The following is a 16299-nucleotide window of genomic DNA, read 5'->3' as shown; positions in this document are numbered from 1 at the left end:
TAGGCGAAGCTGAAGAGACAACAGGGAAGAGATTCCATGGCTTACAAAGTTCTGCAGGGCGCTTGAACCCAAAAGCCGATGGCTTGAAACCATCAGGCTCGGGTTGCCCACTTTGTAGTGTATAACCAGGGGCGGGTAGACAGCAGGAAAGGCAATGGGGCAAAGGACCAAAGAAGACAAAAAGAAAATGAGAAAAAAAAATATTGTTTTGACCCTGGGCAGGCCGAATCCAAATCAAGGAAACCGGCCTTGACACGCTTAACAATACAATACAAGCCAAGGCATGACGTTGGTTGGTGCTCAAAATCGGGGCGCATAAAGAGGGCGTATCCAGCTTTGGGTGCATTATGTCGGCTCTCAATCATCCCGGAACTTCGAGGTCGGTCTCGAACGCTTAACAACATTCGATTAGGAGCTCTGTCTGTCAGAAAGGCGCTGCATTAGCATCCAGCTCCACTACATGCTGGAATCTACGGTACAGGACTGACAGACTGCATGCTGACCAGTGGGAAGTCTTGCAGGAATAAAGTCGGCGAAGTGAAAGGGCTCAGCTGTCTTAGTCTCGACGTTGGACCAAGTCACCAGGTGGTATACCTACCTGGGTAATTGCACGTAGCGGCTATAACACTAAGTATATTCGGAAGGCTGTCGGAGAACTGTCGGAACGGGAAGGAGCGAGTAGGAAAGCCCGAAACTCAGACACTGCAGGCGAGTAGGGAAAAGAGATCCAGGTGCTACTGGGGGGGGAGGGCGCGGAGTGGACACGGAGAGTGGACAGTGAACTCGCTGTGGTTGCTACTGACTGGGTACAAAAGTCCAGTTCCTGATCGGGAAGCCAATACTCGGATCCAATTGGGGCTTGTACGGCTCCATACCCTAAAGCCGACTCTAGTCGATAATATGCCTTGTTATGAGTATGGATCTCATGTCCAACTGAAACTCGTATACGTTCCCCCCACAACCAGGGGCTAGTATTCCTTGTTCGAGTGGTAGGGGGAAAATAATTAAATAAATGAATAATCCTCCGGACTCGGAGGGGAATAAAAAATTAGACAAAAAGAAATAGAACAGAAGAAGCGAAGAGGGGCTCACATGATAAGTACCCTTTTTCGGTATTTCCCTTACACGCGATCTGACCTGAAAAGCCAAGTCGACTTATGCTACTAATTACATAATGCCCTCATTTTGTATATTGACGATTTACTGTTTACATGTACTCCGCAAAGTGTATTGGATGTTTTGGGTCAGGTACACCCAGATAGAGCGGGTGTCATGGCGGCAACAATGTATTAAAGTTATTAACAGCGGAGTTTACCGTTTCCCCTATTAGGTAGTAAAGACGGTCAGCCCTGGCCGTCGGAGCAGAGCTAGTGCCATCCTACCAATAAACATCAGTATATTAAATACATACAAGGTAAGGAAATAACTACGATGCTAGTTAAATATCTGAAGCGCATGAGTAAGCTATTAACATAAAGTGACTTCTTCGTATGCCAAATCTAAATCCGACGGATCACTCCGACGTAGAGAAATCTAGCTTCTCATGCAGGATGACGAATCTTTCGACACCCACAAGTGAACCAGACAGAAAATTGAGAAAGGAGAGTTCTTTGGTAGGAAGCTAGTTGCTATTTCAAGCTTTCTCCGAAGTTGCTAGGAAGTACGTACTAGCGATGGCGAGATTCTCACCAACGGCATTGCATCAATGCTGCATCGAACACGAGAGTTCAGCCCTTGCGTTCCTCCGAGGTGGCTACTTGACGTGTGCATATACTCGAATGGATCGCTATGCACGCATAAACCTCGCTACATATACTCCGTATTTATGGTTTGTTGGTGTGAAGATCGATGAAATTGAGTTCCATAAATTTAGTATACTGTATGGAGGCAAAACGATTTGCCATTGGGTAGCCAATGTTTACCAGGAACTTTGCATGTACCTTGAACTCTATCATTGGCCACTCAAACCGTCTACATTGGGCTGGATGGTTTCCGGCCGTCGCGGCGATTTAATTATCAAAACGGGTGATCAAAAGCTTCCTGGCATAAATAGCACACACCACCGGGACAGTCTATGCGAGCTAAAAATCAATAACCATGCAAGGATGGCAGGGGGATAAAGAAACGAACTCGGCGCTTCGGATATTTGAGGCCATAGGAAGATGAGGATGGAGTCGCTAGTACTGCATACTAGCTGTTATATGGGTTAGCTGCATATCACAATTTTTTCACACCATCACCGCTGGTAAGAATATCTTTTCTTTTTCCTCGTTTGTTTTTTCTTACTTTTTGTCGGAGGCCGATCCTTCGTCATCCAGGTTTGACAGGCGCAACCCCGATCAATAGGGGAAAAAGCAAGGAAAAATCGGGGCGATGGGGTCAGGAACGGCGGGTAAGGACGGAAAGTCGATCCTTACTCAGTCCGGGAAGTATCATTCAAATCGATCGATCGCGCTCAGGGAGCGAAAGGGCAGAAAAAAAGCTTCCATAGCTTCCGGAGAATAAAATGCAGCATGTTCCATTCGAACCGTGAAAATACTGCCGCTCAATTGATTCTGCCGCGAGTCATTGAGACTACCACTCCTTAGAATTTTAAACATCCCGTATGACAGGTTGTATCAGGCACAATGCTCCGTGGTTTCTGCAAAGTTGTCGGAATACGAGACATCCGTTTTGCCGAGGGGAGAATGGATACAACGGGTATCTGCGGAGTACGGTAAGTGACATAGGAATCATTTCCATTAAGGAAAGAAAAATTGGAAAGTAGGGAAAGCATTTTGTGTCATGCGTCGATGTCTTGGTTGACAGTTCACTACTGCAGGCTAGAGAAAAAAAAAAAAAAAAGTAAGCATTGAGAGGTTGGCCCCGGCATGGCGTCTAGGCTTTGGAGTCCAGCCTATGATCTAATAATCGCATCGATGACAGGATCTGCGCCGAGGGAAGGAAAGACCAAGTCGTGTGGGCTTTCCTCTAGACAATTCGGGGATAGGGGCTACTTAGCAACGGGAGTTAAGATGTGGTCGATAGCGACAACGGGAATGGCCATCTAGCACCGATGGGGTATGGGGTCTCTCGCCCAACAGGCATCCAAGGCATTCTAGTCACTGCTTCGTAGTTAGTCAGTCTGGGAGGGCCTAGCTCACTAACTAGTTACAAAGTAGTTAAGGAACGCTCAAGTCAAGTCCTGCTAGGCTGCCAGGCGGGTCGCGGCAGCCGGAAGCCTTCCGCAGCACTAAAGGCTCTACCATACTGTAAGTGGGAGTGGCCAACCGCCAAAACCATCCATCCCATCTCCACCTCCGCTACGAACGAAAGCGATTATCCAAGCTTGAGGCCGTGTGTAGCCAACTTAACAACGCACATAATGGTGGGTATGCAGCCAACTTTCAGCCACTAAATCCTTCTCAAAGATGCAAGGAATTTCTGCCGAATGATTGCCCATCTACAACAGTGCTCATCCACTGGTGTCCTAACTTTTGAGCGCCGCTCTCTCATTCTAGTTCTAGTTCCTTGGCGCCTCCATACCTTCGACGTATGCTCTTCTGTACCCACTCACACACATACACACACCTATCGACAAAGCAGGTACCAAAGGCCGGCCGCTCGAGATCCCGGGTGTAAAGAATCACCTTTCAATTGCTATCCCGCTTGTGGCGACCATCCCACCCGTCCTACCTTAGGTCCTCAGCCACTGCTACGCTGAGTGCTTCTACATACATAAGGATAGGGACAACGTTACACTTCGCTTGCAACTAGCTTGTTGACTGAGTGCCTGTAGCCTCCGGATCATGTTCGTATTTATTGACCGATTAGACAAAGATATTTCGCCACCAGATTTCTGTCCCCGTGGGACTGGACACAAGTTACTCAACAGTCAGTTGACTGCGGTACGTCCCTATGTACCCAATGTCATACTACTGGTAGATAAGAGCCCAGTTCACCTAGAACTTGTCCCTAGAGATGTGGTTAAGGGGAGCGATATCCCTGATTCGATGACAATCCTCGTCGGAATTACCATCGAGTGGAGTCGAGTTCAGCCGTCCCCTTGCTTTTCCTGGTAGAATCACAAAACTGCCCTGTGATGATGACGTCTACGTCCTTTTTGGATATGGTAGGATCAACACGAAGGGGGATTTGCGAGGCAAACTCTATCTGGCAATCTCGGTTATATCCAGGTTTACCATCCCACTGCGGGGGAAGCTGGGTTGGAAGCTTTATGAGGGATAAGATTCAATACTCAAGTGGTTAGCGGTCAGTGATCACCTTCGGTGTCAGTCGGGATTTGAATTACTTCTATCACTCGGTGTCGGCGTTAAAAGGAGCTTCCAGACCGCTCACTATTAGTTCAAGCGCCCCTTCAGTAGACTGGCTTGCTTTGAGGCAGGTAAATACTACTGGATCCTAGTACTGAACTTCCTATTTTTGATTCAGTCCGCTCGTGGCTTTTCTGCCCACGTCTGACGGATGGAACAATGGCCTGAGAACAATGACCGGGAAGGTACACCATCACCTTAGCGAGCTTGGCCAGCGGGCTCAGTCAGTCTTCGGACGGATGGGGCTATTAGCATCGAAAACAGTGGGGGCGAACTACGAACGGGGCTTGATTTTTCGTGTACCTGGTGAACCTGAGGAGCGCCTCTCATCAGCCCGATGGCCTATGTAGGCTCGAACCGAACTCGTGTTGGCTGGTCGTGGTCCCATGAGCAGAAAAGTCATCGTTACGTTACATGCGAGGGCAAGGAGAATTGATAGCCTGTAACGTTTGCCCGGGGCAAGAAAAGCAATGCTGCGAAGGGGACCGGGGGAAAAGCAAACATGCATTCAAGCAGGAAATGAGTGGAACGGGCCGAATCATCTTGCTCAAAAAGCTCGCTTTCCTTAACCATCCATGGATGCGCTGGTGCAGAGCCCAAGGTGGATCACCACCCGAGCGCCCTGGGGACTCTGCAACGTAGCTAATCGCCATCGGCAAGTACTTAGTTCGTTACAGGTGGAGTGTGGTATGGATTAATAAAATAAGTGTTTTCTTTCTTTTTTCTTCTTTTTTGAAAAAATAAATAAATAAAATAACATGGGAAGTAGTCCCAATCAAGTAATCGAAACGCTTGACCTAAGCGTAACAAAAAGAATAAATAAAATAAATCAAAAAACAATACAAGGAGAAAACTGAGACACAGTATTAGAAATAGCATATTTATTATATCATTGTATGCGAGGACAACTGGACTAGCACTGCCCCTGATCATGAGGCCCAATTGATTAGTATTAGGTACTCCCAATGATCAGGAAACTAAAAAAGGCACATCCCTGGAGAGCTGGTAGTCTAGGCTTTGCAAGGCAAAAAAAAAGGTTGCAAGTCAACCTCAGTAAGACTCGCTGGACATAAAACCTTACAATCTACAGTGATTCCCTGTCGCCCCAAAATCATATTGTCACATCCCACTCTGGATACCTACCTCCGCGGTTGTAAATGGAATTCCGGGTGTAGGTACTAGTCATGGCGGCACTCCTCTCTTGCCAGCAGGTGGACAACACCATACATATTCCCCCGTCATATTGTCGGAGCGGCTTTGATTTCTCGCTGCTCTTTGAGGAGTTAATCCTAGGGGTATTACCTTTGGGCGTTGTTCTGTTGTTGATACCCTTTCGAGTCGGTCATCTATTGGGAAGACCGCGCAAAGTCGTAGCTTCTTGGCTTGCATGGGCAAAGACAGTACGTACCATTTTCTTCTGGGAGGCTGCCTCTTGCCAAAACGAGCGCATCTGTCAACCTACTTTAATAGGCAGGTGCGACTCTGCCTGAATTGGCTGAACCCGTGACTTCTGAACTCACCCCACGATCCTGTTGCTGACCATTGTACCTCATACATCTCTCACAGGTGTCATGGATCGCATTAAGCATATTAAATTTAGCCCTGACGGTTCTATGGGCCCTTCCATCTGCGACGCGAACGGATGCCTCAATTGCTGCGAACGCTGTAACGACGGTGGGGATCCTTCTACTCTGTGTTTTCTCTTATGCAGAACACAATTTCTCTGTCAGACCATCTTTTCTTCTCAACGTTTACCTTGGCGCGACTTTGCTTTTTGACATAGCGAAGACGCGAACGCTCTGGCTGCGACATCCTGAGGATATCAATCAAGTTATTGCGATTCTTACTTCCGTGGGTGCTGGGCTCAAGATTCTCCTGCTCCTCCTCGAAGCCACGGAGAAGCGATACATCCTCAAGCTTGAGTATGAAAACTACCCACCCGAAGCCCTCGCGGGCATCTACAACAGGTCCTTCTTCTGGTGGCTGAATTCTCTGTTCCGCCGCGGATTTTCCAAGGTCCTTGGTGTTGACGATTTGTTTGCTCTCGACAAACAGTTGGAATCCAAGAGACTGCACCGTGTCTTGAAGGGTGTGGTTGCAAAGGGTAAGATCCTCTATGAATCGCTGGAGGAGTCGAAGTTCGCAGGCGTTGACATTTGGCAGATAAGGAAAACGGTGAAACCTCGCTGTTGTTCGCCTGCTTGAAGGCGTTCAAATGGCCAATCCTAGCTGTGATTCCGCCAAGAGTCATGCTGGCTGCCCTTAATATTTGCCAACCTCTGTTACTAGAAAGGTCTCTATCATTCTCCGAGCAGCCTGTAAACAAGAGCACGGACAACATTGGATATGGTTTAATTGGCGCTTATATACTCGTTTATATTGGGCTAGGAGTAAGTAAGCTCGGCCTGTCTTCTCATCTTCTGTCTCTGACACGGCATGATGTTAGGTGACCATGGGCCAATATCAGCATCTAACATATCGATCCATCACAATGGTCAGAGGCGCAGTTGTTTCTATGATCTATGAAAAAGCGTGCACCTTGAGTACCAAAGACGCGGATCCTGCTTCCTCTGTCACATTGATGAGCGCAGACATTGAGAGAATTGTGCAAGGTTGGCAGACTATGCATGATATATGGGGTAACGCCCTCGAGATCGGTCTGGCCATCTACCTCCTCGAAAGACAATTGGGCTTATCTTGCGTCGTCCCTGTTGGTGTCGCTATTGGTAAGGCTGCCCTTTTCTGTCTCCTTGGAACTCATAGGACCTAACATTTTCTTCTCCCTCTTGAAGTGGCGTTAGTCGGTTCGCTTATAGCAATGTCTTTCGTTATGTCAAGACAAGCTAGGTGGCTCGAGGCTATTGAGAAGCGCATCTCATCAACATCTTCTATGCTTGGTTCTATGAAAGGTATCAAGATGCTCGGTCTTCAATCAGCGCTTCTTACCAGTGTTCATAATCTACGTCTTGACGAGTTGAGCATCTCCAGGAAATTCCGGAAGCTTCTGGTCTGGAATATGGCCCTTGGTAAGCTTACAGCCTCCATTATGAATTGAATGATCTGACGATAGGCTTTTAGCTTGGCTGACGCGCATTTTTGCGCCTATTTTTGCCTTCGGGGCTTTCGTCGGAATTTCTCACGATCGAGGAAATGATGCTGCTTTGACGACCTCCGTTGTCTACACATCATTGTCTCTGTTTTCGCTATTGTCAGACCCTCTGCTGTCTCTCGTTATGGCTCTAATGAATTTCGCTGGATCAGTTGGGTCGTTCAAGAGAATCCAGGAATTCCTCGAACAAAAGGAGCACATCGATCCGAGAGACAAGTCGACCGGTCTTTCATCCTATCCGCTTGACGAAAAGTCCCAATTGGCTCTTATCAAAGATACAGAGGTTAGCATGACTGAGTCAAGATCAACCTCTTTCCCGTCGTCAAAGGAGAGTCTTCCTTCTTCGGTTCAAGATGTTGTTACTATCCAAAATGGCGCTTTTGGATGGGACACGACTAAGGAGCCGTTGCTGAAGAATTTGACGATGTCGATTCCGCAAGGTGGACTCACTCTACTGATCGGTCCCTCTGGTTGCGGAAAGTCTACACTACTCAAAGCCTTTCTTGGAGAAGTGCCTTGCCTCCATGGGAACATCCAACTTTCCTTGGATAGTCTTAGCTTCTGCGAGCAGACTCCTTGGCACATGAACGGAACCATCCGTGATTGCATTGTCGCCATGTCTGCCTTTGATAGCCAGTGGTATAACTCAGTTATATACGCCTGTGCTTTGACTGAGGATTTTGAACAGTTACCACGGGGTGATCAGACGGTGATCGGGAGCAAAGGTGTTGCTCTTAGTGGTGGTCAAAGTCAACGCATTGTAGGTGCCCAGGCTGCATTCATGCCTGCAGATCGACTTGTACTAATATAAGTAGGCACTAGCCAGAGCGGTCTATGCTCGCAAAACTGTTATTATTCTAGATGACGTGTTCAGCAGCTTGGATGCCACAACCGAAGACCATATCTTCCACCACTTGATTGGGAAACATGGTCTCCTGCGTTCGATAGATTCAACAATCATATTCGCGTCTTCTTCAGGTAAGTCACAGCTCTTTCACGATCCTGCATTTGTTTAATATCACTAATTGATCAAATAGTGAAACGCGCTCCTTATGCCGACCATATTGTCGTACTCGACAAAAGCGGACGCGTTATAGAGCAAGGAAGCTTCAAGGCCCTTGACGCAATTGGTGGTTATGTTTCCAGTTTTGCTCTTGGTCTCCCCGAGTGGGGTTACAGAGCAGATTTGTTCCCCGCATCAGATGTTCAAATCAAAACGATAGAAAAGCCGAAGATTGCAGATACTGAGACCGAGCCCGGTGTCGATACAGAAACTCAAGGAAAAGGCGGGGATTTGTCAATCTACCTATACTACGTTAAGGCTATTGGTTGGATTCCTACCATTATCTTTATCGTGGCTATAGCGAGCTTTGTATTCTGCATATCTTTTCCAAGTACGAGCTATCAAAATTTCTCCAATGATAAAGTTGTTAACTGACTTTGACGCAGGCATCTGGGTGAATTGGTGGGCCAGTTCGAATGAGGCGGAACCTGGCAAGCACACAGGATATTATCTCGGGATATATGCTATGCTCGGCGTTATAGGCATGATCTGCCTCATGGTTGGTTGTTGGTCAGTGACCCAATCCAATAACAGCCCTGGTCATTATTCTAGCTAACTCTGTTTTAGGCAAATGGTGATTACTATGGTGCCAAAATCTGGAGAGGTCTTCCACCGTGAGCTCTTGACTACAGTGCTCAGGTATGTCCCACATCGAATGTGAGGAATGTACACTAACTCATAAATAGTGCTCCGATGTTGTTCTTCTCCAAAACCGATAGCGGTGCTATCCTCAACAGGTTCAGTCAGGATTTGCAGCTCATCGACATGGAACTTCCCATTGCTGCTATCAACACATTTGCGAGTAGGTTTCAAGGCTGAATAAAAATTTGAGCTCCTTAGCATGGTCGCTTACTCTTGGTTCTTACTAGCTCTCGCTCTCTGCATAGCTCAGATGATCTTGATAGCGGTTGCTTCGAAATACGCCGCTATCTCATTCCCACTAGTGATTCTCATCGTCTATCTCATACAAAAGATGTATCTCCGGACATCTCGACAACTACGGCTGCTAGATCTGGAAGAGAAGGCGCCACTTTTCTCTCATTTTACCGATTGTCTTAGTGGTCTGGTAACCCTGAGGGCTTTTGGGTGGCAACAGGCCTTGCAGGAGAAGAATGATGTGCTGCTGGATCGTTCCCAAAGACCTTTCTACCTTCTATACGCCATCCAACGCTGGCTTACACTCAGCCTGGATATGGTAGTCGCAGGCATTGCAGTTTTGCTAATTGTGCTTGTTGTGGTGCTGAGGGGCTCAATCAGCGCAGGGTACGTTGGAGTGGCATTGCTAAACGTCATCCAGTTCAGCCAAAGCATCAAACTGCTGATAACCTTCTGGACAAATCTCGAAACACACATTGGCTCGATCCATCGTGTCAGAACATTCACAGAAGAAGTACCGTCAGAGGATCTACCGACGGAAAATCGTGAGATACCACCGAACTGGCCATCGAATGGGGAGATCGAGTTTAAGTCTGTGTCCGCAGAGTATAGGTAAGGAAGTGCTTGATATCCCACTCACTACATCGCCTCGGAGCTTACATTTTTCGGATATAGGGCTTCTGAGCCGGTCCTTCAAGAGGTATCCCTGACCATACGGGGTGGTGAAAAGGTGGGGATTTGTGGCAGGACTGGAAGGTAAGGAACCTGACCGACGTATCGTGCAGCTTAGCCGCTAATACCATTCGATTAGTGGTAAAACATCACTCATAATGAGCATGTTCCGTATGGTGGATATCACTACCGGCCAAATTCTGATTGATGGGCTCGACATAAGCCAATTGCCACGTCAGGGAATCCGCTCGCGGATCAATGGAGTCTCTCAGAGTCCCCTTCTCATGAAGGGTAGTGTGAGAGCAAATGCCGATCCGACAGGGTGCTTTTCCGATGAAGCCATTACGCATGCTCTCAGGAGCGTGGGCCTGTATTCCAAGGTCCAGGAGAAAGGCGGCCTTGACGTCGACATTGATGATCTCTTCCTATCTCATGGCCAGCAACAGCTCTTCTGTCTCGCACGAGCCATTCTCCGGCCAGGAAATATCCTTGTCCTTGATGAAGCCACAAGCAGGTACGCACGTTCCCTTCCAACCCAGTACCCCGAACACAGTTACTGACTCGGATTTGATGCATAGTGTGGACACCAAAACCGACGAAATAATGCAACGGATCATCCGCGAGAAGTTTAGCTCCCACACCATTCTCACCGTTGCGCACAAACTTGACACGATCCTCGACTACGACAAGGTTGTCGTTCTAGACGCGGGTCGTATAGTGGAGTGCGGAAACCCGCATACCCTGCTCTGTTCAGACAAGTCACACTTTAGCAGGCTTTATGCAAGTTTGGCGATGGATGAACAGGAGGAGTCGCCCTAGGCTTAGTGTGACTGGCTAGCTGGCTTGACGGCGTGGGGCGGCCAGCAGGGAGGTACATATGAACCATGATGGGTCACATTTCAATGACGGTACATAATAAAATCTAGGGGTTAATTTAATGAAACTTTAAGCTCGATCTATCCGAGCGGGTAATATAATTGAGTTTCTCATTCATGCGAACATGTGCGAAAACCAGATTCGATCTGTAAAGGGCCACTTCTTCACCATTCCCCGAATTCTTCAAAAGGGGCCGGGGGGAGCGGATGGGCCCGATCTCTTAGCGTGTCAGGCATGCATGACTCTGGAGTCTGGATACCTCCACGGCAAGGAACAGGGAAGAAATCAAGGAACTCGACCCAAACTAATCCTCACCGGTATAACCACCCGGCATATAATATTTGTTCATGACAAACTAGATCCGGACTTACGTGGACCCATCCACATGTCCTTTCACACAACTCCACCAAGTCACGGAATAGCCAGATACTGGATAGTACTAGCAAGCAATGATCAGGATCAACACTCCTTCCTAGGGATCTAGACAACTTCCTAAATTGAAACTAAGCTAACATAGAAAGAATCTCCATCATCCATCAAGGTTGAAGAAACAGTATCTAGGCCTAAAATAGAATACTACACCCGAACTCTGCTCCTCCTACTTTACTAGCCCACCACTCACACACGAGTACTTTACAGCATACATACATGCATACACACGCACACACGATCCTTCCAGCCAGCCGCCCCAGATCGATCGATCGAGCAGGAAAGCATGCGGAAGGAAGAAAGAAAAACAAGGAAAATGTCCGGATCGGAGATATACACAATCTTACTGTTCTAGGATAAGTCCGGAGTATTAATAGGGGGATATTAAGAAAACAGGATGACAACAGGGCTGATCACGATGTAACCGAATCGAACTTGACTAGACTAGACTAGACTAGCGTAACAAGGCAACTACCTAGCTATAGTAGTAACTAAGATTCCTTCAACTCCCGTATTTATTGTGTAATAGACGATTGGATGGATTGAGTGGACGGAAAAAATAAGGAAAATAGTTGAACAATGAGAAAATCGAAAGGGAAAAAATAAATCAGGAATAGCTTTAAGCTGAAAGTAGCAAATCTACGCGAGAAGCATCGTATCATCATGATCCTGGCCTCCAATAGCGGGATCACCGTCATCGAGGATTCCAAATTCCCAGTCGCCACGCTCGATACGGCTGACGCGATCCAGCTCGGTCTGGAACTCGCGACGCAGATGGTCCAGCGTTACGATGGCGCGACGTTGGGGGATTGTGATGGTGGCGGATGTGATGGAGGACTTGCTGTCGCGACGGCTGGAGGGACGGATGGCGGTTGGGCTGGCGCTGAGGCGACGGTGTTGGTTGGGGTGGGATGAGGAGCTGTAGGGGGTGGGAGAAGCCGGGCCACCAGTAGTAGTGGCTTCGGCGTCTTCCATGAAGACGTTTCCGTCGTCATCGGCGGGGGCGAGACTGCTGCGACGGCGGTCGGTGAGGGGATTGTAGGAAGAGGAGGATGGTCCGTCTCTATCCACGAGGATGTAGGATTCGCTCTTGTCGACGCAGGCGAGGAGGTTGATGAGGGAGAGGAGCTCGTGGCGAATTTCCTTGCTTTCCGGGTCGTCTTCCTCGATGGGTCGGCTGTCGTCGGTTTCTCGCGCCCGGGTGAGGACCAGATGGGTTGAGTGGTCTCGCGCGTGGCGGAGGCGCTGGACGTTGCGGTAGGCTATCTCTGCTGCGCCGCGGTAGTCGCCCCGTGCGATACGGTATGCTTGTAGGATTCGCTGGTAGTCGGGGGTGCTGTCGGCCCATTTGCTCTCTGTGTCGAGGTAGGAGCTGAAGGAGGTCTGCTTGCGGGCAAGCGAGGCCAGGATATCGTCTACGTGGGAGGCGATGTTGGGGATGAGCGTTGTCGGGAAGTGAAGGATCTTCTCTAGTCCAGCGGTGCCGGGTCCTGAGGCGGCCAGGATGCCGGTGATGAGAGAGCTCAGGGCAGACTTCTGCAGGGCGCGGTCCCGGTATCTGGCCAGCGCGGAGTATGCCTGGTCGAACTGGCAGTTCTGCAGGGACGCATAGAACAGACGTGAGAGGAGGTCGGCCCGTAAGCTGGCGAATTCGGGGTCTTGCTCGCTTCCGTGCTCACTGGAAAGTGCCTGTAGCGCGAGGCTGGCGAAGTCGGCAACGTGGGAGAACGAGCGCGCATGTTCGAATATCGTCAAGATGTGTTGGAAGTACTTGGGAAGGCCGTTGTGGAAGCAGTCCACGGAGACGATGTCCAGGAGGGTCGAGGACATCTCGTGCAGGTTACCCAGGGGTTTTCCGCACGCTGTGCAAGGTCAGACAGAGGCTCACAACGGATAGGTGAGGCGAATACTTACAAAGAAGATAGGCAGCTTTGCGGAAATACAAAGCCGCAGTGTCGTATTCGGACATGGCAACGTACAGCCGACCCTTAACATAGGTTGCCCAGGACGTGCTCGCTTGGAAGCGGAGGAAGTCCCATGCAAGGTCAATGTTGTTCTTGGCGATGAGGTCGCATTGTATGTAGACAAGAGCATTGGGATAGGCGACTTCGCCTTGACGAGTCACCCAAGAGAGTATGTCCCGGATACCAAGAGATATCGTGTAGCTCTGGGGCAGGCCGACGGCTTGACGTGGCTTGATATCGCTGGCGAACAGATCCTCAAGGATAGTCGCTATCCTCTCGCCACCCTTTGTTGCTGGTGTTTCCTTGACAGAGAACGAGGTGACAGACATGTCGTCGGTGGCCTTCGCCGGTCTGTCAGAGCACTTGCGGGAATTCGAGCTCAGCCAAGACATCATCTCGTACTCCCTCAGGAGGGTTATAATGGTGACGAACAAGTCTGCGGCGTCGAATGTCGAGTCTTCCTCTTGCTGAACCTCACCATCGATGAAAATAATCATATATAAGAGGTCTGTCAGAGTCTTTCGCGTGAAGGCAATCGTCTCTTGGACACCGTTGACGATGACCTTGACACCGAAATGAGTGTTTACGAGGTCAGAGTCCTTTCCAGGGAAGCCCAGTGGAATCGTGTCCACAAGGGTGTAGAAGACTTCATTCTGCAAGCTGAAGATATTCAAACGCTCGTTAATGGCAGCAACCAGACCATCGTATGTCTTATTAGAGATTTGCTCTCCAAAATCACATCGCTCGCGGAACGCCTCCATCCTATCCTGCACAGAGATGGAGGGTTCAGTGAACAGCTCTGCTTCAAGGGCACCCTGGCATGCCACTTCAAGTTCAGCAGCGAAGCTCCTCCGGAAGCTAGAGGCAACGTTCAGAAGGTGAGAGGCATCCTCGAAGAGGCTGCCGATCTCTGAATCCAGATTCCGGTGCCTCCAGCGATCAACGATCTTAGGTGCTTCCGCGCGAAGCTCTGGACCAGAGTTGTGTAAAATAAGTTCGGTTGAGCTACATTCACGGATTACAGCGCAGCTGTCGGAAAGGACCATCCACGGTGTCTCATAGTAAGCGTCATATGCAAGGGAGACTGGCTCGAATCTTCTCTTGTTGACATCATCCGCAATCTGCCAGAATTGGCGCCACTTCGAGTCCGTATCTGTCCGATACCGTGTGAAGTCCATCCCATCATCGGCGTACTTGCGGAGAGAGACAGTAGCAGCAACCGTAGAGCAGAGCCTTTCTGCAAGAGGAGCGCTTTTCTTCAGCGTGCTGGGTGATGACAGAGGTCTGAGTGCCTCCTGGTAGATAGAGAGAGCAGTCTCAAGGACCTCCGCCGAGTATTTGTTGGGCTGCAGAAGGAACTCGAGCCACTTCTCCGTCGGGTCCACCACATCAGACAAGGCCATGACAGGGGGATATTCCTGGCCACGGGTGTCCGTAACTGTAGACGCCCAATTGGACTTCCAATCCGTCACCAGTGTTTCGAAGTTGAAATGTAGCGTGAACAGCTGGTATAGGCTGCTGTTTCTCCACAGAACCCACAGCTCCATGCGTTTTCCTTCCTCTGCAGGCTTGATCTGGAAGTCGGCGATACTCCAGAACATGCTCCCGGTCGAGTCGGGATCTAGAGGCTTCAATGCAGCACCCGGGTACAGATCCTCAATAACAAGCGGCGATGTCAGGCCTCCCTTTACAGCCCAGAACTTGAAGAGCCCGTCTTCGAACGGCGAGTAAGTGACGACGTAATAACGGTAGGCACCGTCAAGCGCACGCTCCATATTAAAGACCCTAATGAAGGAAGTTTCGGACGGATTCAGCGAGTACAAAGACTCCTCCGACGGTTGCACCTCACGGTCCAATAGGTCCTTCGTAGCAGCCAACTTGTTGGTAGCAAGGTTCCAGATCTTGAGCGTGTGGTTCAAGCAGACAGCGAATACATAAGTCTGATCGGTTGTAGTGGCGATAGCATTTGGCGCGCTCAATTCAAGGGTGCGTCCTCTGTATTTTATCGACGGCTGCGCATGCCATTTGACCAGCCCACGAATCGACGAGCCCCAGGTTCTTTCGTCGAATGTCAGGGAAGACCAGTGGGAGCCTGAGACACATCAAGACAGATCAGTATCAAAGTTACATGACAATTGGTGGTGTGAAACAAAAGCAAGGAAGGTGGAATTACCATCATCACCAGACTTCCTAGTCAGGCGCAAAAGCGCGCCATTATCGAGGGAGACGAACAGCTCCAGCGGGCTGCTCGCATGTAGACGGTGCGGATAAGAGAATGTGAGAGGTGCCGGGTTGAAAGTCTTGCACCAGTCGGAGATGTTATCGTCAATTGATGCAGTCCTACGGAAGAACTCAGGGCGCAGTGTCAAGGTGTGGAGAGTCTTAGAGGTGGTGATCACGAACACGCTCAACGCTTCGTGATCCTCCAGATCCGCAAAATCAACGCCTGAAGGAACAATTCCTTCCTCAAATTCCAAGCGCAGTGTTACATTGTATTCGTGGTGCTCGATACCAGCCTTCGTCAGATCCACGCACTGGATTTCCAAGATCTTGCTGTTGTCGACAACTCTCCACAGATAGGTTCGGGGGTAGACATTGCGTTTGCGGAAATAGATCGAACCCTGGCTCGCTAAGTATCGTTTGGAAAATTCGTCTTCGTCCTTCGCGACCGGCTCGTCACGGTTGGGGCTTGAGATGACCGAGAATCGCGCGCGGCTTTGCGTACTTTCTTGGGTCGAGATCGGGATGTTGACGACGGTGTTCGGCGAGTACGGCCGGAGGTCGACCCGGGTATCTTTGTAGATTCTAGCCATGACTTGACTAAGGAACAGACCACACTGCACGATCTGGAGTTAATGGTCAGTTCAAGTCTCCATGGCCGATGGAGGTAATTGGAGGGAGGTGTCGCTGCACGGCGGAGTTGAAGGGCAGAAGCTGAAGCTCTTTCGGCGCTCCAGAAAAAACAGGTCTTGGCGCCGCCCCCAGCAATAAAGCTGC

General features: G+C 49.4%; 3 protein-coding genes across 3 annotated transcripts; 1 reads left to right on the top strand and 2 right to left on the bottom strand.

Annotated features, from left to right (window-relative positions):
• Positions 1–4568: 4568 nt before the first annotated feature.
• BDQ94DRAFT_134903 (uncharacterized protein) lies at positions 4569–4931 on the bottom strand. The gene has a single exon (XM_026764565.1). It carries the CDS (start codon positions 4819–4821, stop codon positions 4588–4590), a length of 234 nt encoding a protein of 77 aa, XP_026631948.1. The 5' UTR covers positions 4822–4931; the 3' UTR covers positions 4569–4587.
• Positions 4932–5257: 326 nt separating this feature from the next.
• Positions 5258–11003, top strand: abcB (putative ABC multidrug transporter). Its single transcript, XM_026764564.1, has 15 exons — positions 5258–5713; positions 5880–6417; positions 6477–6703; positions 6760–7039; positions 7106–7339; positions 7392–8182; positions 8238–8400; positions 8460–8816; positions 8872–8995; positions 9053–9124; positions 9172–9287; positions 9355–9973; positions 10037–10117; positions 10173–10547; positions 10612–11003. Exons 1-15 carry the CDS (start codon positions 5498–5500, stop codon positions 10850–10852), a joined length of 4434 nt encoding a protein of 1477 aa, XP_026631947.1. The 5' UTR covers positions 5258–5497; the 3' UTR covers positions 10853–11003.
• A 736-nt stretch (positions 11004–11739) lies between these two features.
• On the bottom strand, positions 11740–16128 carry BDQ94DRAFT_179818 (nucleoporin Nup120/160). The gene is made up of 3 exons (XM_026773480.1): positions 15476–16128; positions 13253–15394; positions 11740–13200 (listed from the first exon to the last, which is right to left on the bottom strand). The coding sequence occupies exons 1-3, from the start codon at positions 16113–16115 to the stop codon at positions 11978–11980; spliced, it is 4005 nt and encodes a 1334-aa protein (XP_026631946.1). The 5' UTR covers positions 16116–16128; the 3' UTR covers positions 11740–11977.
• Positions 16129–16299: the final 171 nt, after the last annotated feature.

Source organism: Aspergillus welwitschiae (assembly GCF_003344945.1).
Source record: "Aspergillus welwitschiae strain CBS 139.54b unplaced genomic scaffold BDQ94scaffold_2, whole genome shotgun sequence".
Lineage (NCBI taxonomy): Eukaryota > Fungi > Ascomycota > Eurotiomycetes > Eurotiales > Aspergillaceae > Aspergillus > Aspergillus welwitschiae.
This window is presented reverse-complemented; position numbering and strand designations above follow the sequence as displayed.